The 23,482-nt window shown below is 52.4% G+C and overlaps 1 protein-coding gene across 5 annotated transcripts in view; it reads left to right on the top strand.

The window, feature by feature from the left end:
• RANBP3 (RAN binding protein 3) overlaps positions 1-23,482 on the top strand; it is a 63,569-nt gene that overhangs the window by 27,667 nt on the left and 12,420 nt on the right. For 2 of the 5 annotated variants that reach the window (XM_025366423.1, XM_025366421.1), the window contains 5 exons: positions 9,381-9,417; positions 9,509-9,595; positions 17,919-17,984; positions 18,847-18,939; positions 19,840-19,952. In XM_025366423.1, coding sequence (XP_025222208.1) covers positions 9,381-9,417; positions 9,509-9,595; positions 17,919-17,984; positions 18,847-18,939; positions 19,840-19,952 — 396 coding nt within the window. Of the gene's footprint in view, positions 1-9,380; positions 9,418-9,508; positions 9,596-17,918; positions 17,985-18,846; positions 18,940-19,839; positions 19,968-23,482 lie in introns of all 5 variants that reach the window. The other 3 variants (XM_025366422.1, XM_025366420.1, XM_025366424.1) reach the window with 2 other exon arrangements.

The following is a 23,482-nucleotide window of genomic DNA, read 5'->3' as shown; positions in this document are numbered from 1 at the left end:
GTCTTCAATCAAAGCAGGAAGAAGAAAAGACTCTTCCTTTGAACCCAGAAGGAATCCCCTGAGCCCTTTATCTTTGTATTAAGAAGCCTTTTGAAGATTATAGGTGGAGAAGATTGTGAACTCTCAAGAACAAGAAATGTCTTGGGTTTTTGAAGTTTGATAAATTGGGAAAGGTAAACATTATCCTACATTCAGGATTGAAAACTCCATCCTCTAGGTAACTCATGACAGAAGACCCCCATTCTCAGGACAGGGAAAAAGGACTCTTAACAAGAAAAGAAGGGACCCAGCTCTACCTGCCTGAGCACCAGGCAGCCTTCCAGGCTGGTACGGTCCCAAACCTTACCCCAGATCTCAGCGTTCCTTCTAGCACACACCAGTCCCCGGTTTTTAAGGAAATTATTAACATTCAGCTACAGCCACCAAACCCCAGGACACTTAGGAAGCACTGTTCAGCCAGGGGTGGGTTGGAGTCCTGTGTTAACATTTTGGAGGAGTCAGTGTGTGATGGAAAAAGAAGCAACAGTCTTTACTTGTGCCAGAGGCTATGGGGAGAGGGTAACGGCGGTCGTGGCCTTTGTGACACAAAAGTGGGTTTGGGGTAGTGAGACAGGAGCCGCGGGAAGGAGTCCAGCCAGGAGGCACTTGTCCCACAGTGCACTGGGAGTACAGCCCTCCCACGAGCTCATGTAACGGCCACCAGAGCGAGAATTAGGAGGTGGCTGCACCCTTCTTTTGTTGGCAGAGCAGCTGCTGGAAACTTCTCCTGAGTCGGGTATGGTGAGTTACTGCACCTCTGGTCTTTGAGAGCACAGGAAATGGTGTTCTCAGGTTTCCATCTTTAGCCCTCTGGGGACAGATGGTCTTTAGGGTCCACCCCAGAGGCCTTCCACAGGTGCCTGGGTTTGAAAAACGCAGCCCACATAGAACTCTCCAGCTGCAGAGGTGATGGTTTCTAGAATGAGAGTAGCAAACAAGTGGATCACAGAGTTTTTGTGACAGCAGGTGCTCTTCAAGAGCGCACGCGCTGTTCTGTGCCCTGTGTACTTCTCAACAGAGGCCTGTGCGGGAGTGTCCGGAGGGGCCTCACCTCGTCCAGATGTTCATCTCTTTGGCCTGGCCGACCCAGGTAGATCTCAGCATCCTGATTCTCATGGACTTTGGGTCTGAGGCTCTGATCCAGAGAAATTCAAGCATCCCCTACACTGGCAGGGGGAAGGCGAAGCTGTATGGCAGGGAGCCTTGGGATGAGCTGGGGGTCACTGTGGGAGAGCCAGGATTGGGGGTTGCGCGGAGCAGTGTGTAAATGTTCCAGTGTAGCTCTGGTGACCATGCACATAACATGCACCTTATAGTTTTAGCATTTGTAACTTTCGGACACCCACTTTCAGGAGCCCCAGGAGAGCCATCATCAAGCCCCTTGTGACAGCTCTGAGCCAACCAGGGCTCCTTCCCTCGGGCTGTCTGCAGAGAACACCCTGACTGGTTGCTGAGGGCTCCTGTTAATTGGCTTTCTCTACTAATCGGGCCCACTCAGAGCAAAGTAAACTTTATTTTAGGTTACTTAGGCCATAGATCAAGTCAAATGGAACCCGATGCCAGCTGCTTCTTGGCCTGAGACTTTAATTTGGGTCTCACTCTGTATCACACTGGCGTTCAGGAAACCGCCCCCATGTTACCCGGCAGGTCTCATCCATCACGTGTAGTCTGTTCACTTTATTCCACAGTCCCTGGGGAGAATGTAAAGCTGAGAGTTCTTGATAAATTATGGCTCGCTGAATTGTTGCTTGTAAAGGGCCCTTATCATCTTTCAGTCTCGTCAGAACCCTGGCCATGGAAGAGTCAGTACCAGGAAAAAGTCTCTATATATCAGATTTCCTGGCTTTCAGAAGACAGTCTGAAGAAGACCAAACCACATCCCAATTAAGTTCTCTGTTTGATGCGGAGAAAGCAGGCAGCTCTGGGCACTCACTCCGAACCTGGTGGAATTGTACTGGGCTGAAGCTCCCTGCCAAGGACCTGCTGAGCTTCAGATATGTTTATTAGACCCACCAGGGAGCTTAAGGAGGTTCTGGAATGAATCCCTCTGGCCAGTTTCCCCCCACCTTCTAGTCCCTGCACAGGATTTGGCCCTCAGCACCCCTCAACGTTCAGACCTTTGGAAGCCCCCTCTCACTGGCTTTTCTCAGGGCCTGCCCTTTTGACAGGAATTTCTCAGCTGGTTGCCTCTGCCACTGAATAAAAAGCATTGAACTGGCCCATCATTTATTTTGTATCCCAGGCATCCAGCCATGACCAGCCAGGTTTTCTAACTTGTCAGACTCACTGAGACCCTGGTACGCCTCTTGGTTGCCACAGTTTTATAGAGGGGATTTATCTCTTTTTTTGACATGGAGTCTCGCACTGTCGCCCAGGCTGGAATGCAGTGGCCTGATCTCAGCTCACTGCAAGCTCCACCTCCTGGGGTTCACACCATTCTCCTGCCTCAGCCTCCTGAGTAGCTGGGACTACAGGTGCCTGCCACCATGCTCAGCTAATTTTTTTTAGTATTTTTAGTAGATACGGGGTTTCACCATGTTATCCAGGATGATCTCGATCTCCTGACCTCGTGATCCTCCGACCTCGGCTTCCCAAAGTGCTAGGATCACAGGTGTGAGCCACTGCGCCTAGCCATCTAGAGGGAATTTGTCTGACATGGCCTTGCTTTCTGGTCTTTCCTAGGGGACCAGGTAGACAGTGCCATTCCTTCCTGCTTCTTCCTTGTTGGTCTTTGTGTCTGGAGTTGGCTTCTGAAACTCTGTGCCTTGCCCTGGGCCGCCTTGGCACCCGTGTCCTCCTTGAGGCCACACCAGACAGTCTGACAAGATCCGTGTTTTTTGGACAGGGCAGTTCTTAATAAATGTGACAACCACGATTTTCACTGTTTCGTTCCTTATGCCACGAACAAACTTCCCACCCCTGTATTCCCATTCCAGATGGGATGTGCCCCCCGTCTTGTATTTAGCGACAGGGACTCATGCGCCTCACAGAATTGAGCTACTTCCCACAAGCTCCCAGTGGCTCCTGGTGGGGAGCTTGCTGCGCCGCCAGCCCCCACCCCGCCGGCAGGGACGCAGGGCACAGGGTCAGCACTCACAGTGCTCGCTCCTGACCAGCCTGCAGCCCGAGCCACGGGAGGGCTGCTTCACCTCTGAGCCTGCTCCGTTCGCTTCTGCTGTCCCAATGCCAGAAAGAAGTCGAAGGGCCCTCTGGTCTTCTTTCTCTTCTGCTTCCTTATTATTACTCTGGGGCGCTGTCATCGTGGTGTTGAAATGGGTGCTGACCAGCGCTCCCGGGTGTCATCCTGAAGCCCTGCCCCTCGCAGCAGCGGAGTCTCGTTTGGGAAAAGCGGAGGAGGAGGAGGAAATGGGGCTCTGTGTCCTGCTTCTGTCCTCACCCCTCCCCATTAAGCTCGCGTCCTCGGAGCTTGCTCTTTTGTTTGGTTGGTTTTTTTTCTCTCTCTCTTTTCTTTTTTTGAGACAGAGTCTCACTCTGTTGCCCGGGCTGGAGTGCAGTGGCTCTGTCTCAGCTCACTGCAAGCTCCGCCTCCGGGTCCAAGCGATTCTCCTGACTCAGTCTCCTGAGTAGCTGGGATTACAGGCATGTAGCACCATGCCTGGCTACTTTTTGTATTTTTAGTAGAGATGGGGTTTCTCTATGTTGGCCAGGTTGGTCTCGAACCCCTGACCTCAGGTGATCCACCCGCCTAGGCCTCCCAAAGTGCTGGGATTACAGGCGTGAGCCACTGTGCCCGGCCTGGAGCTTACTCTTAAAATCCTCCTGAGCTCTGGTTGCAGACCTCTGGGCGCTGACCCCGAGTGTGTCCCAGGCATTGTTCGGGACCAACCCCTGAGGACCCACTGCCTTGTTTGGGATGAGGGGTGGCCCCAGACTGCCTGGACGCCAAACAGGTCCAGATTCCTGGGCTGCTGACTCCAGGAAATGGAAAATGTGGAGCTGGCATTGGCTGTGTATGGGGCTGGGTGGCTCAAAGGAGGTTCCTTCACCCCAAACCTTTTCCTACTTTGGAGAAGACAGCACAAGCCAGCTGGACAGCAAGTTCCAACATCTCCTGAGAGGAGAGGCCCTCCATCCCAGCAAGGCGCAGGGTGCGGAGGCCTGGACGGGGACAGAGGGCAGGCGGCGCCTCACGTGGCCAGTGGGTTAGGATTCTAGAAGAGCTCTCCACAGGCACACATTCTGTCTTCTTGCTTCCCTCCGCTGGGTCTTAGTGGAGAGTTGCTGGCAGGAGGTTCCCCTGTTGGAATCTTCCTGTGTTGTCCTTCCCAGGCCTTGGCTTCCCAGCCTTTCCAGGACCAAGAGGCCCCCCACTTTGCTGCAGGCAGGTTCTTACAAGAGATTTGGGGCACGGATTTGAGGGTTTCCTGAGGTCAGGGGTCAGACAGCATCTGAACCTTGTCTGTCTAGGCACCCGTTCTTCTCAGGGTCACTGAAGGGGGACACAGTGGAGGACATGGACTCCACCCATGCAGCAAGTCCTCAGCAAGCGCCTTCTGTGCAAGTGTCCCGTGTGTCAGGTGAATGAACTGTGTTGTAGGAGACACCTCTGAGATCATCTCCCTCTGTGATAGAACAAAACAGGGTAGCTCCCAAGAGGGGCTGGGGTAGGGAGTGAGCACATGCTTACCCTGGAGGTGGTGCTCACAGCATCTCAGACACGCAGGAACAGGGAGGGAGGGCGCCCACGGAGGAGCAGCACTCAGTGAGGCAGGAGCAACCAACATGTTCAGAAAACAGGAGGCCACATGGCCAGAGCCTGGTGGCAGAGGGGACCCTGTGCCTGAGGAGGCCACCAAGGCAGGAGGGAAAGGTACGTTCTCCAGGGGCTAGAGCTAATGGGACTTGCTGGCAGGTTGGAGGTGGTGGGTGAAGGGGAGGATGAGTCCAGAATGCCTGGGGACACCACAGTGTTCCCAGGGCTGCGCCTAGAGTCACGAGGAGACCCCAGGAGACTGTTGGGAGCCCTGGGGCCACACTCTTGACCTGGACATGCTGCTCTGGAGAGAGCGTCCATGGCATCCACGGTCCCTGAGAGGCATGGGGTATCATGAAAAGAGCCCCCAAAATGCGCAAAGCAAAAACGGACAGAACTGAAGGGCATAATAGTCGAGTCAACCGTAAGAGTTGGAGACTTAGTACCCCACTTTGAGTAATGGATAGAACATCTAGACAAGATCAGTGAGGAGTTGGAGACTCAGTGCCTCACGTTGAGTAATGGATAGAATATCTAGACAGGATCAGTAAGGAAGCAGGACTTGAGCAACACAAAAACCAACCAGACCTAACAGACATATGGGACACCCCACCCAAACAGCGGGGTACACGGCCTTCTCAAGTGCACATGGAAAATTCTGAATGGGAGACCATTTGTTAGGTCACCAAACACATCTCAAATTTTAAAGGATTGAAATATGGAGTATGTGCTCCAATCACAAGGAGATAAAATTGGAAATCAGAAACAGGGAAACTGGGAAATTGACACGTGGAAATTAACCTAGATAACCACTGAGCCAGAGAGTTAGGTGTGGAGGCAGCAGGAGAAACATCCTGTGCAGGGGTGAGGAGACATGAGGGAGCTCAGGGACCAGCTGCCTCCATAAGGCCAGACTCAGGTCTTCTCCGGCTTCTCCATGGGCTGCAGGGGGCCTGGGATGCAGTGTCTTTTTGTTGAACAGATGGTAAACGGGCTTCTACCGTGAGGACCAGTTCCTTCCTAAGTCTAGTGGGGTCCCTGACACAACTCCCAGGATCAGAATAAGCCACAGAGAAAGAGTATAAGAGGCCTGGAGGTCATCTCACCAAGGGGTTCGTTCTCGCCTGAGGGAAAAGGAGGATGTCACTGGATGAGAGAGCAGGTTGTCTACAGAGGCCAGAGAGGGTATGGCCATCTCCTGGTCCCAGAAGTCATTTAGTAAGGGACAGATCCCCCAGGACCAGGGAGGACACCGTGTAAGGATTTTGGTACAGTTGAAATGCTCGTTGGATTAAAAGGGGAGAGAAAAGCCTAGAGCCACAGGATGGGACTTGGGGGCAGGGATGTCCTGGGCCTGCTGTTAGAAATGGATGGGAGGACAGGTAAGGCCAGGGAAGCCAGAGGTGAGGCAAACAGTGCGGTGTCCGAGGCGATCGGGCTGTGCCGAGGCAGCTGGCCTCAGACGGGGACCTGCATAGAGCATTCGGAGGCCAAAGCCAGCCTGCGGGGTTCTGGAGGGCGTGGATTACCCCGAGGGCAAGGAGGCTGTGTTAGGTGTCGTTTCTCAGAGCTGCCTGCACTGGGAGGCTGATGTAAGGGCCCGCTAAGGGCGGTAGCTGGCCGAGGCATGAGATGCCCAGGCTCATCATCAGATGAACAAAGGTTTTGGCAACCTGGGTGGGCAGATACTGCTTCTCTGTGTTTCTGTCACCTTTGCTAAGTATGAGGGTGAACAATAGCTGGAACCTGTACCCACTCCACAGATGTCACCCAAGAAGAGGGATGCCAAGGTGGTGACAGCTCAGCACTATCAGATGCAACCCCAGGCTCTGGCATCTCTAGAAAGGTTCCCAGTCCAGGTCCCTCGCCTCCTGGCTGCACCCAGGACTCACTCCACACCCCTGACTCCCTGTTCATGTCTGCCTTGAACTCTAAAGCCCTGCCCCCAGCGTAGCCTCAGCGTTTTACATCAGTTGGGAGTTTGGTCTCATCAGGTGTGGGCCACGAGCATTGTAATCATCTGCTCCCAGTGCTGGGCTGAGCACCTTACCTGCCCTGCCTGTCGCCTCACGCATCCCCGTTTTCCAGGTGAGGAGACCGAAGCCTGGGCGAGGTAAGGTTTCACCCTGAGAAAATGGCAGAGCCGGAATAAACTTGACAGTTCTTCTTGCCTTCAAGAGGCGGCAGGGACTAAGCAGCCTCTGCGCCCCTCGTGCTCTTGTCCTGGCCAGAGTTGGTACTGACTCTAGGGCCAGGCTGCTTGATGCATTGCGTTTTGGACTCAGTGGTATTTTCACAATTGCCCCAGTGACTAAGAGAACCCACTGTTGTGTTACAAGGATTTTGTGTTTCCCACGCACTTTGATGATGTCATCTTGTGGGGATAGTGGTAATCAGCCCTCACTCATACAGTCCCCTGGGACTATTTCCAACGCCCTCTCAGAACATGGGCCTCAAGCAAGAAGCTCAGGCTTGCTTTTCCCACACAAACCCATGTTGTCAGCTCACATGGGAGGCGAAAGTCCAGGGTAGGGTTTTTTCTGACTGTCGTGAACGAACTATGTGACTTCAAGTCAACGTTCTCTGGGTTCTCACTGCCACACGCTGCAGTCCTGGGCCTGTAAGCTAAGATGATGTTTACATTTTTAAAGGATTATAAAAGCAAAAACAAAGAATATATGACAGAGACCAAATGTGGCCCACAAAGCCAACAGTACCGACAGTCTGGCCCTTTATGGGAAAATGCGCCACCCCGACTTGAGGGGGGTCTCCCTTGGCTGCTGTGCTCTTTGGTTTTATTTATTGCAGTTTGCTTTCCCAGGCCCCTCTGCAGTTTGCAAAGCACTTTCACATGCATCATCTCCCGTAAGCCCCAGCAGCTTGTCGAGGCAGACGGGCCTCATTTGGCTAAACTTGACCTCTGAGGAGCATGTTTGAAAATAAGAAAATTGGTTCTTCTGCTTGCTCTTGCGGGGAGTATGCCAGGAGGAGCAGCACCCACTCATCGGCGTGCTTTTGGCTGCTACATTCTGAGACAGGACATAAATGAGGGATTGTGTTGCGGGAGAGGATATAAACACTACTCATTTTAAGTTTTGAGGGTTTTGTTTTGTTTTGTTTTGAGATGAGATGTGTCCTTCAGGCTGGAGTGCGGTGGCATGGTCATAGCTCACTGCAGCCTCAGACTCCTGGGCTCAACTGATCCTCCTGCCTCAGCCTCCGGGGGAGCTGGGGCTACAAGCATTCACCCCCATGCCCAACTGATTTTTGTGTGGTTGGGTTTTTTTGTTTGTTTGTTTGTTTTTGGTTTTTTGGTTTTTTGAGACGGAGTCTCGCTCTGTCGCCTAGGCTGGAGTGCAGTGGCACGATCTCGGCTCACTGCAAGCTCCGCCTCCCGGGTTCCTGCCATTGTCCTGCCTCAGCCTCCCAAGTAGCTGGGACTACAGGTGACCGCCACCATGCTCAGCTAATTTTTTGTATTTTTAGTAGAGACGGGGTTTCACCATGTTAGCCAAGATGGTCTCGATCTCTTGACCTCGTGATCTGCCCTCCTCGGCCTCCCAAAGTTCTGGGATTACAGGCATGAGCCACTGTGCCCGGCCTGGTTTTTTATAAAGACAGAGTCTTGCCATGTTTCCCAGACTGGTCTCAAACTCCTGGGCTCAAGCGATTCTTCTGCCTCAGCCTCCCAAAGTGTGCTGGGATTACAGGCATGAGCCACTGCGCCCAGCCCATTTTAAGTCTTCTTTTTTTTTTTGGAGACAGAGTCTCCCTGTGTGGCCCAGGCTGGAGTGCAATGGCATGATCTCAGCTCACTGCAATCTCTGCCTCCCGGGCTCAAGCCATTCTTGTGCCTCAGCCTGTAGCTGAGATTACAGGCGTGTGCCACCACGCCCAGCTACTTTTTTTTGTATTTTGAGTAGAGACAGGGTTTTACCATGTTGGTCAGGCTGGTCATGAATCCATTTCAAGTCTTGGTTGCTAGTTGTTCACACTCTAAAGCTAAAGTTTGTGGAATAGGAAACAGGTCCCTCCCCTCAACCTGTGACTGGGCTTTGTCTTTGATGGTTCTGTTCTAAACGCTTCACAAGCAGGCTTTGGTCCAAAACATCCAAGCTCTTACTTGCTCTGGAAATAACGGCCCACCCTGAGACAAGGATGTGCACGGTAGAATGTTCCAGGGCTAGGAAGGGAAACCATTTCTATCTGGTGTGATGCGACCGTTTTACACAAGTCCGCTGCCCTCAAGGGTGGAGAGGGTCACTTTTCAGCTCTTGGCAGGATGAACAGGGGCCAGATGAGGTTCGGCTGTGTTTGAATTTGGGGGTGGCGGGCCAGTTAGCGTAACCTGTGGAGAAACAAGAAACCGATCCGGGTGCTGCGGATACTTTCCCAGCCACTGAGAGGATTCCTTGGCATGTGTTTGTGAAGCTGGGTGCAGAGGTTCACCAGGGGGAATATTTGAGCTTTGGGCTGAAATCCTGGCTCGTTCGGGTGCTGGGCTCTGGGAGTTACTGGGAGTTAGCTGCCCGCGGTGCATGTTGGGATATTTGTTATGGAGCCAAGAGTTGCTCGGTTGCCGTGAGGCTGACGCCCTCTGACCCCGGCTGTGTGCTCCTTGTTTCAGAGGTCAGCTGGCGGCTCCAGTCCTGAAGGCGGAGAAGGTAAGGAGCTCTCTAACACCTTTGACCATCTTCAGTTTTAAAAACGGAAGGAACCTGATTTTTCTCCTCCTTTTCTCATCATTTTCTGTAGATTCTGACAGAGAAGATGGAAATTACTGCCCTCCTGTCAAGCGAGAAAGAACGTCCTCTTTAACCCAGTTCCCACCCTCACAGTCAGGTAAAATATGCAAACTTACCGAATAGTAAAAACATTTATGCTTACAAACCCGCCGTTCCCCTCAGTGCTGCGCGTCTGTCTGCTGCGTCCTTCCTGCCCAGCTCCGGTTAGAGTCGATCTGAGGCTCGGACTCGGTCAGGAGTGAGGTGAGAGCTTGCCCAGAGTGCAGCACCAGGGGTCCTCGTCTAGAATCAGTGACGCTGACAGCATGGTGAGACTTGGTGGCCTGAGGAAGACTGGGAAGAGATCGTCCCTCTGAAATGGAGGAAAGGGGTTGACTGCTTAGAGCCCTGTTGGGGCCTCTGCCTGTTAATTACGTCTCTTCTTTCCAAGGCTGGACACAGACTTGGGGTTTAGGGGTCGGGTGTTCTCCTGACCCCTCAGCTGCATGCCCAGCACAGGCAGTCCAGTGCAGTAGCCCAGACATGCACATGCATGTGCACACAAGCATGCACACACAGTAACCAGCAAGCCAGGAGGCCTCAGCAGAGGCCCGTGTGTGATGCTGTGAACTCCCAGACGAGAGGAGCTTGTTGGGGCCTGGAAGGGTGGGTCAGGCTCGGACTGTGGAGTAGGGCAGGCTAAAGGGCTTGGAGGCCCTGGATGTGAGGCCTGGTCTGAGCACAGGCATGGAGGTCAGCCTGGGGACTCATGCAGGCTGGTACAGGAGAGAGGTTCCTGAGGCAGATAACACCATCAGCACTACTTAATGTGACACTCAGAAAGCCTGGCCTCCAGCCATGGAGTCGCCTGTGCAGATGTGAAGGTAAACACCACCGCAGGGCTGTTCTCTCGTCCCCGTCTTGACTTCCCACTCTGGCATTGTCTTGTGGCCTCTGTCTTGGCTGTCTGTAGCACCAACTTGGAGATACATGAGTGTTTAGACAGGTTCTCCGGTTACCCAACTGAAATCCATTCTTGGAAAGTTCATGTAAATCATTTTACAGTCCTGAACCTTCAGGATGTCACGTTGTTTCTGTGTATAGAAGTCACGCATGCGTTACAGGAACACACAGTGTAGGAAGCCAGGGTCCTTCCCGAGTCACCCCTCCACACCCCTGCTTTCATGCCCCTTTCCCATCATGTTGGTTTTGGACATGGGCACGTCTTTTGCAAGGCTGCATTAGGTTTTCCAGTGCTGTTACACTGTCGTCTGCTGACCGGATATTGTGGAACTGTCCAGATGGCTTGCAGTCGACATCCTTTATTTAATGATCTCTGCGCCCGTGGATAGGTGTTCTGTGGAATGAGGGAGCTCCGCTCCCTGCTTATTGATTTTATTCCTTCCCACTCACTGCCCACTGCTAGACCATGCTTGCTGCATCGGAAATCAGCATAGAGAAGTGTTTGGGCTGTGAATGTAGGCTAAAGAGGTGAGGGACCACTGTTCTGCTTTCCTGGCCCACTTCAAATCACCTCCCGTCCAGCACGGCAGCCTCCAAGAGACAACTCAGCTTTCAATCTTCAGGGCAACTGGAGGCGTGAGGGGCACTGATAATTTGAACAGTGTTGTCTTTGGTTCCATTCTGCGTAAAGTGAGTTCTTCCCCTACGAATTCCACTTCATTTGTGGAAACTTGTTGGCCGGCTCACACCCTGGGAAGCAGTTGCCCTGATGAAGGAAGATCTTAGGTGGGGGAGGGGACCCCACGGACAATCCTCCACAGGTGAGAAGGAATCAGGGCCTCTAATATGGCCTGGAGCATCCAGCACCTCCCCTGCCAGCTGCCCCTGCAGGGGTGCAGGGACAAGGGTGTGGCCCCAGTTGACCAGAGTTAACTGTAGTCATCAGACAGATGAAGGCCGTCGGGCTGGAGACCCTCGTAGTGCTATAAAGAGAGTTTTGGGGTTTGCTTTCTGGGGAAAGACTGAATGCCCTGTTTGCGTGCTGTCCCATCTCCTCCCGTGGGACATGAGGGTCCACCCCACCCATTCATGCTGTTTTTCCTCTTGTTCCCTCCCCCACCTGCACCTCCTTGCTGACAGTTTCAAAAAACAATGTTTTTATGCCATCAAGCTTCTGCGAGCCATCTGCAGGCAATTCCGACTCAGACCCAGGTGAGCCCCCGCCCCTCTGCCTTCCCGCCCAGCCTGGGGGTTCTCCTGGGAGGAAAAGCAATTGGTGTTGGAAAATGAGATCTTCAGCAGGCATTTAAAGTCAGTCCTTTTTCAGCTGTTAAAATTTTCCTCCAACTCTTCAGCTTATAGTTTGGGGATCTGGCGTGAGATGAGGCTTCATAAGCCCTTATGTTTGTTTCTGCAAGCAGGGCTTGGTTGCATGGGGCTTTAAGTCCTCTAAAAACAACCTGTAAAGAAATGCATTACTCATTTTTCAAAATTTTACACAAGTAATGCATTCATAATTGGGTTTTTTTGTTTTTTTAGATGGAGTTTCACTCTTTTTGCCCAGGCTGGAGTGCAGTAGCATGATCTCAGCTCACTGCAACCTCCACTTCCCGGGTTCAAGTGATTCTCCTACCTCAACCTCCCAAGTAGCTGGGATTACAGGCGAACACCACAACGCCAGGGTAATTTTGTATTTTTTAGTAGAGATGGGGTTTCACCTGTTGGCCAGGCTGGTCTTGAACTCCTGACATCAGGTGATACGCCCGCCTCGGCCTCCCAGAGTGCTGGAATTACAGGCATGAACCACCGCACCTGGCCCATAATTGTTTTTTCTTTAAATCAGAAATATTTTAAGTAAAAAGAATTCCTGCCCCTTCCCCACTCACGCTGCCATCCCAGAGGTAGCGCCTGTGAAGTTTGTGAATTTTCAGACCCCTTTTCAGTGTATTAAATTCTCACATTAATGTTGCTTAGATCTACCTAGATAAATATGTTTAATCACAGCTTCAAAACTTTTTGTGTGTTTTGGAGATGGAGTTTCACTCTTGTCCCCCAGGCTGGAGTGCAGTGGGACGATCTCGGCTCACTGCAACCTCCGCCTCCTGAGTTCAAGCAATTCTCCTGCCTCAGCCTCCCAAGTAGCTGGGATTACAGGCATGTGCCACCATGCCCGGCTAATTTTTGTATTTTTAGTAGAGATGGGGGTTTCACCATGTTGACCAGGTTGGTCTCGAACTCCTGACCTTGAGGTGAACTGCTCGCCTCAGCCTCCCAAAGTGCTAGGATTACAGGTGTGAGCCACCACATCCGGCCCCCAGCTTTAAAATGTTAAGGACAGCCGCTCCCCCTTTCTGAAGAATATGGAGCCTGCCTTTTTGGTCTTTCACTGGAGAACCAACTCGAAGGTTTCCTGCAAGTTTCTCGAACCATGTGGCTGAAATTCCTCATAAAAGATTTAACGAGCAAGTTTAACAACCTGAATTCTGTAACCCAACCTACCTTATATAAATTCATTGCCGACTTCAAAAGCATTGTGAGATAAGTTGGCCGCTGGCGTGACGTCTGTGTCAAGGGAAGAGGTGGGTTTTTATAACTCTGAGCATTGAGTTGATGGCCCCGTTTCAGAGAGTCATTTTGACTCTAAAAGCAGACTGTTTTGAGCCAACCGCCTGTTCTCGTCCTGCAGAGGGGCTTTGGTGGTTCAAGGTTCTCAGGAAGGGCAAAATGTTGGTTATTCCCGGGGTGTCACTTAGCAGGTGGTGGTCTGGACGGGAGCCTGCCGTGGTGAGGCAGGTTCTGCTTTAGGTGATCAGTTTCTAAAGCCGTGTGTCTGGACCCATTTGTGCTGCTGAGCTCTGTTACAAATCTCATGATCACTTCTGAGGTCTGTGAGCAAGGCCTCCCTCCTGTCTGTCTGCCCACAGACCTCTCCCCTCCAGTCTCAGGAGCAGGCAGCTGTTTCGCAGGCCCCGACACGGCATGGTTTAAAGCCCCAGCGCCCTCACACATGAAAAGCCGGTCATGTTAGCCTCACATCTGTGCTGCAAAGCCACCTTCACATCCTTGTCTGCCTACCTTCTGTTTTTTAGCTTTAATTTTGAAAAGGTTTAACACAGAACAATTTATCTGTCCCTTTTATCTGGAGACCCCATTTAGCTTTCTCCAGTCGGCTCCATGAGTCCATTAGGAAAAAGGACTCAGACCCTGGTCCTACATCACATACCTCCACTTTCATCAGGAACGGGTCTTCAGGCTTCCCTTGACTTTCATGACCTCGAGGATTACACGTCAGCTGTTGGGTAGAAGTCTCTCAGTTGGGGCCTGTCCAGTGTGTCCTGGTGGTGAGACCCAGGTGTGGTGTCTTGGATGAGAACGTCACAGAAGCCATGCACAGTACTCATTTGTCCCCTTACCAGCACGGAGTAGCTGTGACCTCGATCAGGGTGCTGTCTGCCAGGTTTCGCCACTGTAAATTTACTTTACCCTTTGTGCTGGATGGTTTCTGAGAGACACTTTAGACTCCGGGACTGTGTGTACCTTGTCGCACTCCTGCCCTCCAGTGCTCACTCCCAGTGATGTTTTCTTTTTCTTTTTTTTTTTTTTTTTTTTTTTTTTTTTTTTTTTTTTTTTTGAGAAGGAGTCTGGCTGTGTCGCCCGGGCTGGAGTGCAGTGGCCGGATCTCAGCTCACTGCAAGCTCCGCCTTCCGGGTTTACACCATTCTCCTGCCTCAGCCTCCTGAGTAGCTGGGATTACAGGCGCCTGCCACCTCACCCGGCTAGTTTTTTGTATTTTTTAGTAGAGACGAGGTTTCACCGTGTTAGCCAGGATGGTCTCGATCTCCTGACCTCGTGATCCGCCCGTCTCGGCCTCCCAAAGTGCTGGGATTACAGGCTTGAGCCACCGCGCCCGGCCCCAGTGATGTTTTCAAAGTGATGTTTCCTGCTGACAACTGCCCCATGGGATTCTCTTCCTTTTTTTTTTTTTTTTTTTTTTTTTTTTTCCTTTTTGAGACAGAGTCTCGCTCTGTTGCCCAGGCTGGAGGGCAGTAGCACAATCTCGGCTCACTGCACCCTCTGCCTCCCAAGTTCAAGCGATTCTCGTGACCCACCCTCTCAAGTAGCTGGGAATCCCACCAGCCGTGGGATTCTGTGGGCACCATCCCTGCTGCGTTGATTAGTGGTGTTCCCTGGAAGGAGGAGCTTGCCTTCTCCGCACATGTTTGTTGATTGATTGTGTCAACATGGACAGATGAGCTTCTGTTGGCATCAGTGGGTGACCGTCTGTGGTTACTTGTTTTTATGTAATGTTCAGATTGTCCCACATTCGGCCAGTGGAAGCCCTGTCAGGCAGGTCCCCATTGTTGTTTTGAGCACTTACCTTACTTTGTCGCAACAGGAGTCTCCCAGCTCAGCTTCTTTTCTCATCCCAGTCCTGGAATCTGCATTTCTCAGAGGCACGCTGGTTCTTCACGGAGCATGGTCTTTAGAAACCGAGGTCTGAGTGCTTGGTGCGGCACTGCGATCTCACTGCCTCAGGTGTAGCCCTGCTTCTGGCCCTCTGCAGACAGAGCTGGGGACACACACATCTTTGTCCACATGATCTGTCACTCTGTCTACCTGCCGGCATGTGGAGATGACGCCAGGGGCACGTGGGTGCCTCCCTTGGTATATTCTGCCCCTCTTCTGGCACTAAGAAACCGGCACCCTCTGTCCTCCGTGCATCGGGCATCACCCCCTGCCCACCCCATGGCTGAGCCTCCTCCCCACTCTGCACCAGCGCCATCCATGCACAGACCATGCACACTCCAGCCAGGCCGCCTTCTCAGCATCTGATGGACACAGTCTCATTCCCATCCCTTCCCTGGTTAAATTGGGACTCCCTGGAGGGTAAGCATGGCTTCCTGCAGACATCACTTGGGGCTCTCTGAGGCAGGCGAAAAGCACCCTCAGACAGGGAGCCTGCTGGCTTCCCAGGAGGGTAAAGGCTGCCAGCGGGAGGGGTCCTCTTCCTCTCTGGAGTGATACACGTCCCTCAGAGACTGGTGCAGCATCCTCTAGGGCCCTCACCCCTTGGGTATGTGGCGGGCATCAGGTTCTGGCCATGATTCAGCAACTTGTGTTGCGAACTGTGTTGCGGAAGAAAGTTTCCGGAAGGAGAAGAGACCACCCTTGTTTTCATGGAGCAGGGCCTGTGACAGGGACCTCCAGAGTTTGGCTGCCCCTGGAGCATGCCTTGTCTGCCTGCAGCTCTGGAGAGGGCCAGCCTCTGGGCCCAGCACTAGTGGCAGATCGGCAAGGATTATCCAAGCCTCCCACTTTGCCTGGCAGCTTGGGCCAGCTCCCAGGCTCCCCTCAGTGTTAGCGCCAGCTCTGCACGGAACAGAGTGTGGAAGGGAGTGGAGTCAGTCTGTGGCCAAAACATCAGCATGGAGAGGCAGCTTGAAGAGCTTGCTAAAAATTATCTAAATTGTGAATTTGACCTTTTAACAATGTATCTAAATTGCCAGCCTTCTCCTGCATAGCTCCCTGCTTTGGAAATGTAATTGAGTGTTTCCTTCGGAAAAGGAACATCTGGTGGCTCACCCCCGCATCCTGCAGGATCTGGCTTTCCTGAGTTTGTTTTTTATGACCAGTGTATTACGGGAGAGGCACCAGGTCTGCTAACACAGACTGCCAGAAGCCCCTGGGGCTCAACTCCTCCATACAACTATTATAGTAAGAAGGGTTGCTGCAATCCTCTTGCTGCCCAGGCACAGCGGCGCCTCCGGGGCACGGCGGGAGAGGGATCTTCCTTGGCCTGCTAAATCTTGATTTGATTTTGGGTCTGAAAATGTGGGCTGACAAGGCGTTCTGGGTTTTGTCGTCATCGTTTTAGTGTACAATTGAGTGGTTTTAGTACATCCACAGAGTTGTGCGACCATCGTGATTAATTTTAGAACATTTCCATCCCAAAAAGAAACCTCATCCCCGTTAGTCACAGCGGGCCCCCAGCTCCCTCCCTGAGCCCTGGTAACCGCTCAGCTCCTTTCTACCTAGTTGAACATTTCACAGAATTGGAATCAGATAGCATATGACTTTTGGGGGTGTCTTTCCATTGATTTACACCTTTAATTTCTTCCAACAATGTTTTTGTTTTGTTTGAGACAAGGTCTTGCTCTGTCACCCAGGCTGGAGTGCAGTGGTACAATCATAGCTCACTGCAGGCTCAAGTGATCTTCCCACCTCAGCCTCCTGAGTAGCTGGGACTACAGGCATGTACCACCATGCCTAGCTAAGTTTTTAATTTTTTGTAGAGTTAGGGTCTTGCTATGTTGCCCAGGCTGATCTCAAACTGTTGGGCTCATGCAGTCCTCCTGCTTCAGCCTCCCAAAGCTCTGGGATTACAGGCGTGAGCCACTGCAGCCAGCCCCAACATTGTTTTATAGTTTTATTTTGTGAAATGTATTCCCAAGTGTTTTCTTTCTTTTGGTGTTATTGTAAATGGAATTATTTTCTTAATTTTGCTTTTGGGTCATTCACTGCTAGCGTTAGAAGCACAATTGATTTGTGTATATTGATCTTGTGTCCTGTGGCTTGACGGGGGGTGAAACTTAGCATGAACGCAGGGCCCCCTCCAGGAGCCATAATACCACAGTCTCTGTGCCTTGCTCAGGAACAGGCTTGCCTGCCTGAGTCACAGGCCTCTTATGACAATCCTTCCTGGTGTGGATCAGATTAGACCACCATCCCTACTCCCTGTATGGGCGCAGTTGCCAAGACACACAGATGAAGGGGGGTCCATGTGGACAGGTGGCTGGGCGAGGCTGGGCTCTCGCGCCATTTCGGGAGCCCCTGAGCATTCGCCTTTCCCTCTAGCTTTGTGAACTTGTCAGCCCAAACTCCAGCCTGGGGGGAGCTGGCCCCCTCCACGTGGCCAGGAGTGCTCCCTCACTGAGACAGGAAGCTCAGCAGGCACATCTGGAAAGGAGAGGCAGGCGCACTGTCTGCCACCTTTGACCTTTTCACCATAAAAACCTGTCTCACTTCCCAGACATCTGTAGTGGTGCCAAGGTTCTTCCTGGCCACAGATGCTTGCTCTGACGGACAAAACTTCTAGGAAAGGGAAGCAGGGCCTGGGCGCCTGTTTCTGTGGCTCCCTGACATTCTCCAGGGCCAGGTGCAGGGCCGCTGAGCAGCTCAGCTCCTGAGCCCGCAGCAGGTCTCAGGCTGCTGGGAAGGCAGCTGATGCCCTGCCTGTCCCCGTGGTCAGCAGCTGGCCCAAGAGTAGTCGTTCCTCCTGCCCTTGCCTCTCCCTCCTCCAGGTGCCTTCCAGGCCTGCTGATCGGACGGGACTTCTATTGTAATTTGGAAATGTTCTCCCTGGTTCTCCAGGCCCGAGGTCACTGAGGCCAAGACCATAGTCCTGTCCTGCCCTTGCCCCCCAGGCCCAGCCCCCACCCAGGCAGGCCTGCTGTTGATCTTTTGTCTTGTGCTTTTAGAGGAAAGGAGCAGTGGCTTCCGGTTGAAGCCGCCGACGCTGATCCACGGCCAAGCCCCCAGCGCAGGTAGGTCACCCACCTCCCTGGGGCAGGGGGTGGCTTTCTGACGTTTTTCAGACCTCTGCTTGGCCAGACCAGGATACCACAGGCTCAGCTTGATTTCTAGAAAGTTCACTTGTAACCTGACCCATGAGCCCTGGAAAGTTCCTTTAAAGAGAGGCTGTCCAGCAGGGAGGTTGGGACCCCTGATTGTGAGCCTTGTGTGCTCAGAAAAGTGGGCGGTGGTTGCACGGGAGCATGCTAGGCTTGGGGTGCATCGGGCAGGCTCTGCGCCCAGCAGTAGCGCACTTGGTTCAGCCTGTCCGTGTTCTGGCCCCCACATACCACAGTGTTCACCCCAGTTAGCAGGGTGGCTGTATTCCAGCGGTGCGCTGCCGGGGAGCCGGCTGCTAGTGAGGCTGCCAGGGATGCTGCACAGGGCAGGGCATGTGCAGGGGTCCTTGCCCTGTCTGCCTTTGGCAGAGGGACTTCTTCAGCATGGCTGTTTTGAAAAACAGGTGCAAAACGTGCCTGTACCTGACCCCACATCGAGTCCTCAGCCTCCGGGTAGCTGCCTGTGAATTCACTGCTCTCCCCTTAGTCTCCACCTGACTGTTCAGTCCAGCTCACAGAGAACAGCTGTCCCTCAACCCCCCACCACGCCACCGTGCTAACTGGATTAATTCACAGATATCAGTTACTGGGAATTTCACTTAATCATATATAAAAATGCCAGATCTGTCCAGTTGTTAAAAAAAGACCTCAAGTTTTTTAAAAAGTGCTTCCCTGCAAAGTGTAGCCCGCAAGGGGCGTGGAATGGGTTGTCTCTGAAGCGCCTGGGGGCAGGCAGGGGTCCACGGGCACTGGGAAGGCCACCTTCTGTTCCCAGGTCTGCCAAGCCAGAAGCCCAAGGAGCAGCAGCGGAGCGTGCTTCGCCCGGCAGTGTTACAGGCTCCGCAGCCAAAGGCACTGTCCCAGACTGGTAAGAAACGGCAGCCCTGGTGCCCAGGCCCAGACAGCAGGGTAGAGCGTTCCTGAAGTCGCACCCGGGACAGCAGTATTGTGACAGAGGTGACTGCTGAATGCACCAGAAGTACAGAGAGATCAGGGAAGATGATCCTTTAAATCACCCCCAACCCCAAGCCTCCCGAGCCCTAGCAACGGAGGAGTGAGAGGCGGTTCCACAGCTTCCTCACAGCTCTCGGCCGAGTGTGACTGTGTGGGTGAAACCTGCTTTGTTCATTCACAGTCTTCATAAAAGCAGGCCGGCTCCTGGGAATGAGATTTATCCCTGTGTGTTTACAGACAGAATTGCAGCCTCAGTTTTCACAGGTTATCTTTAAAAACTTGAAAGGTCATTTTTTTTTAAATTTTATATTTTTTATATATATATAGATGGGGTCTTGCTCTGTCTCCCAGACTGGAGTGCATTGGTGCAGTCATAGCTCACTGCAGCCTCGAACTCCTGGGCTCAAGCGATCCTCCCACCTCAGCCACCCAAGTAGCTGGGACCACAAGTGTGCACCACCGCACCCAGCTAATTTGTTTTATTTTATTTTAGAAACGGGGGCTTGCTCTGTTGCCCAGGCTGGTCTCAAACTCCTGGTCCCAAGCAGTCTTCCCGCTTCAGCCTCCCAAAGCACTGGGACCACAGGCATGAGCCACTGTGCTCGGCAGGTTTCTCTTGTTTTTTTTTTAATCCAAGAATTTTGACTCTTTGTAGAGATACCAGGTGCTTCCTTAAAAAGGAGACATGTGCTATGGGCTTTACCATGGGAGGGGCCCTAGTCTAGATGTGGCCCAGCCAGCCCCTCAGCTACGTGAGTTGGGGTGGGAGGGCCGCCAAGCACCTGTGATTCCCCACTCTCCTTCCCTCCCACAGTCCCCAGCAGTGGCACCAACGGGGTCAGCCTCCCAGCAGACTGCACGGGGGCAGTGCCAGCAGCATCCCCTGACACTGTTGCACGGAGAAGTCCTTCTGAAGCTGCCGATGAGGTGTGTGCACTTGAGGTCAGTGGGTCCTGGGGCAGGGAAGTGCTGCGTGCTGGACCCCTGGGGAGCGGGAGGGCAGCTTCCCAGCACGCTGTGGAGTCCACGCACTGTCGCCTGTTCCGAGCAGTTTCCACGGAGGCCTGTTGTAAGGCTGTCTGGATTTGCTCGGTAGGCTCTGTGAATAACGGTAGCTGACAAACCAAATAACTAGATTCCCAAGGTGGTCTTGCTGAGTCAGTCTGAAGAAGTGTCTCCCAAGCAAGTTCTGCTGGAAGGGCCTGTTGCCCAAGGCTGACCGCCACATGTCTCAAGGGAGTGATCCTTGAGGGAGGACCTGAACCACTGCACTCCGGGGAGTCACTAGGGCCTGAGGAACGGCTGTCGCTGTTGGGTGTCTTGCAACGTTTAACGTGAGGAATGTCTCCCCTCTCTTTGTCCACACCCACGCCATCCTCAGAGACTCCCATCTGTGTGGTTCCAGTTGAAAAATTTGCCTTGGGAGTCATCTCAGAAATAGTTCGTTTAGGCCAGGCACAGTAGCTCACACCTGCAATCTCGGCACTTTGGGAAGCCGAGGCAGGTGAATTGCTTGAGGCCAGGAGTTCAAAACCACACTGGACAACATAGCAAGACTCTGTCTCTACAAAGAATACGCAGATTAGCCAAGCGTGGTAGCATGTACCTGTAGTCCCAGCTACTCAGGATGCTGAGGCTGGATGATTGCTTGAACCTGGGAAGGGGAGGCTGCAGTGAGCCAAGGTCGCGCCACTGCATTCCAGCCTGGGCGACAGAGCCAGACCCTGCCTTAAAAAAAAAAAAGAAATAGTTCTGTTTAAGCGGGATATGGATTGGATTATATGGGCCAAAAGCGGTGTTTCACAGCCACCGTGAAATAAGGGACGTTGATGAAGAGCCTCCTTTGAAGTTGGCAGAGATGGGTTTAAAGTCAGAGTTGGGGTAACACCACGTGATATCTTCCGTGTAAAAGCCAGATTGGATCTTTGTGTTTATTTTCCGCTCTGTGTCCATGGCCTGCAGTTTTATACCTCCCATCCCCAGTAGACGCTCTGGCTCAAAGGGTGAAAGTAGCTGTCCACAATTAAATTTTAAAACATCCTCATGCCCTTTTTCAAACGAGTTTGCTGAATTGGAAATAGGGATCACTTCCATTGCATACTGCAGCTTGGAAGCTTTGACTGCTGAGGTCTGAGCAGATCAGATGTATGGTTCTGAGTTGGAGAAGGACTTAGAAGTGACCCAGCCCATCCCACCCTCTCCCAATGTCTCTGATTGTCCCTGATGGTGAGCGCACAGGCTGACCTGGCCACACCCACTACCGAAAGCTTGCCCCTCGCTGGAGAGGCCTTGCTCTGTCCCATCCCAGGGGACATAGTCCCTCTTCCTGCCGGTTTGAGCCCCTCCTCAACAGTGTACACAGCTTGTTCCCAAATCGTTGAGCTCAGAAGTTGTGATGTGCCATCTTCCCTCCAGCAGACTGGCCAGCCCCAGTAGCTAATGTTGATCCTTGGACCCCATGGTCCACTGGCTGCCATTCCCAGCTCCTGCATCTGGCTCCAAAGCTACTGCTCCGTGTGGGTCTGGGATGGAGCCACGCAGCCACACCACACTGCCCTCTGACCACACCCAGTGCTGTTGAGATTCGCCAGGCTCGCCATGTGTATCTTTCTCTGGCCCTGCAGCAGGAGCCCGAGCTTTTCCACGCCACCCACGAACATGACACACACTGCTCATCAGGAACGTGAGCTAAGTGAAGCATCTCCTCTAAGGAGGGCTTAGATGTTGGGGCGACCCATGGGGGAACTTCTGGTACTGTCTTTGGGAAAGTGGGGAAGAGGCTTCCCCTCCTGCCCCCCACACACAGAGTCTAAGACTGGTTACAGGCCTTGGGATTCACTCATCAGTTTAAGCGAATCCTCTAAGCAGGCCCCGCCAGGTCATAGACATACGCTGTGGTCAGAAACATTTTGCTGTTTGCCTGCCCCCTCTCAGGTGACTCTGTGGGTTCCGCCCACCCGGGATTAGCAGCAGTCAGTGTGAGCAGGGGGCGCACAGCACACAAAGCCAAGAGCCAGGGAGTGTTTCTGCCGGAAGTGCGTCCCCCCACCGTCTGCAGGCAGCCCCAGTGGGCCTGGGGATTAGCCCATCCTCTGAGGACTTCCAGGTTGCCAAACACGGTGTGTGTTTAATTTTTAAAAGCCACGTTCACTCTTGCACAGGCACAAGGATGCAGCATGAAGTCAGCAATAGCAGAATTTCTAGGGAGCACAGTAAAGAAACATTTAAACTCTTCACTTTCTTCACAGTTGGACCAGAAAGTGCCCTCAGTGCTGTGATTGGCTGATTCTGGGCCTGGCACTGTAACTCCAGGCTTCCCTGCCTGCTGGACACACTGAGGCAGTCAGAAGCTGCCTGCAGCCTTTCTCAGCTCCGAGTTCATGGTTGTCAGGGCCCTTCACAATATCTCCCAGGAAAACGCTCCCTGCCTCATGTTCCTGTCCACTGTACACATTCCCAGAGACCTACCAAAAGCCTTTTAAAATTTCTTTTCAAATTCTACACCTTTTTTATCATGTAGTGTAAGAAAGACATATACAAATTACTAGCAACTCCATATTCCATTATCTCAAGATAAATGCATTTGGTCTTAGGATATTTAGTTACAAAAGTCATGCCTGCATGTTGAAAATATTTACACAAAATGGAAATCCTAGAAAGTAACAAGTGGAAGCCACTCTCCAGCTGAGAGGTCCCCCGGTAACCTCCGTCAGTGGTTTGAATTCTCTCCCGGCTTATTTCCTGAGCATTCCTATACACACACACACACACACACACACACCACACACGCACACCACACGCACACACACCACATACACAACCACACACACACCACATACACATAACACACGCACACATACCACACACACACATACACATACCACACACACACACACACCACACACCACATACACATACCACACACACCACATACACAAAACACACACACGCCACACATACACACCACACACATACCCCCACACACACCACACATACCACACACCACATACACCACATACACAACCACACACCACATACATACCACACACACCACACATACCACACACACACACAACCACACACACACCACATACACATAACACACGCACACATAACACACACCACATACACATACCACACACACACCACATACACACCACACACCACATACACATACCACACACACACACCACATACACATACCACACACACACACCACACACCACATACACATATCACACACACATACACACCACACATACACACACCACACACACCCACACACACACACACCACACATACTCCACACACAGCACACACACCACACACACACACACACGGCACTGGGTTTGCTTTAACACAAATGGAATCGCACTTCTGTGTCCCACAAGCTGCTCCACCTGTGATCCATGTATTGTGGGCATGTCAGAGGTCTGCCTCCCTCTCGGTGGTAACAG

Source organism: Theropithecus gelada, chromosome 19, assembly GCF_003255815.1.
Source record: "Theropithecus gelada isolate Dixy chromosome 19, Tgel_1.0, whole genome shotgun sequence".
NCBI lineage: Eukaryota > Metazoa > Chordata > Mammalia > Primates > Cercopithecidae > Theropithecus > Theropithecus gelada.
The sequence above is the reverse complement of the archived record's forward strand: the minus strand, read 5'-3'. Positions and strand labels throughout refer to the sequence as shown.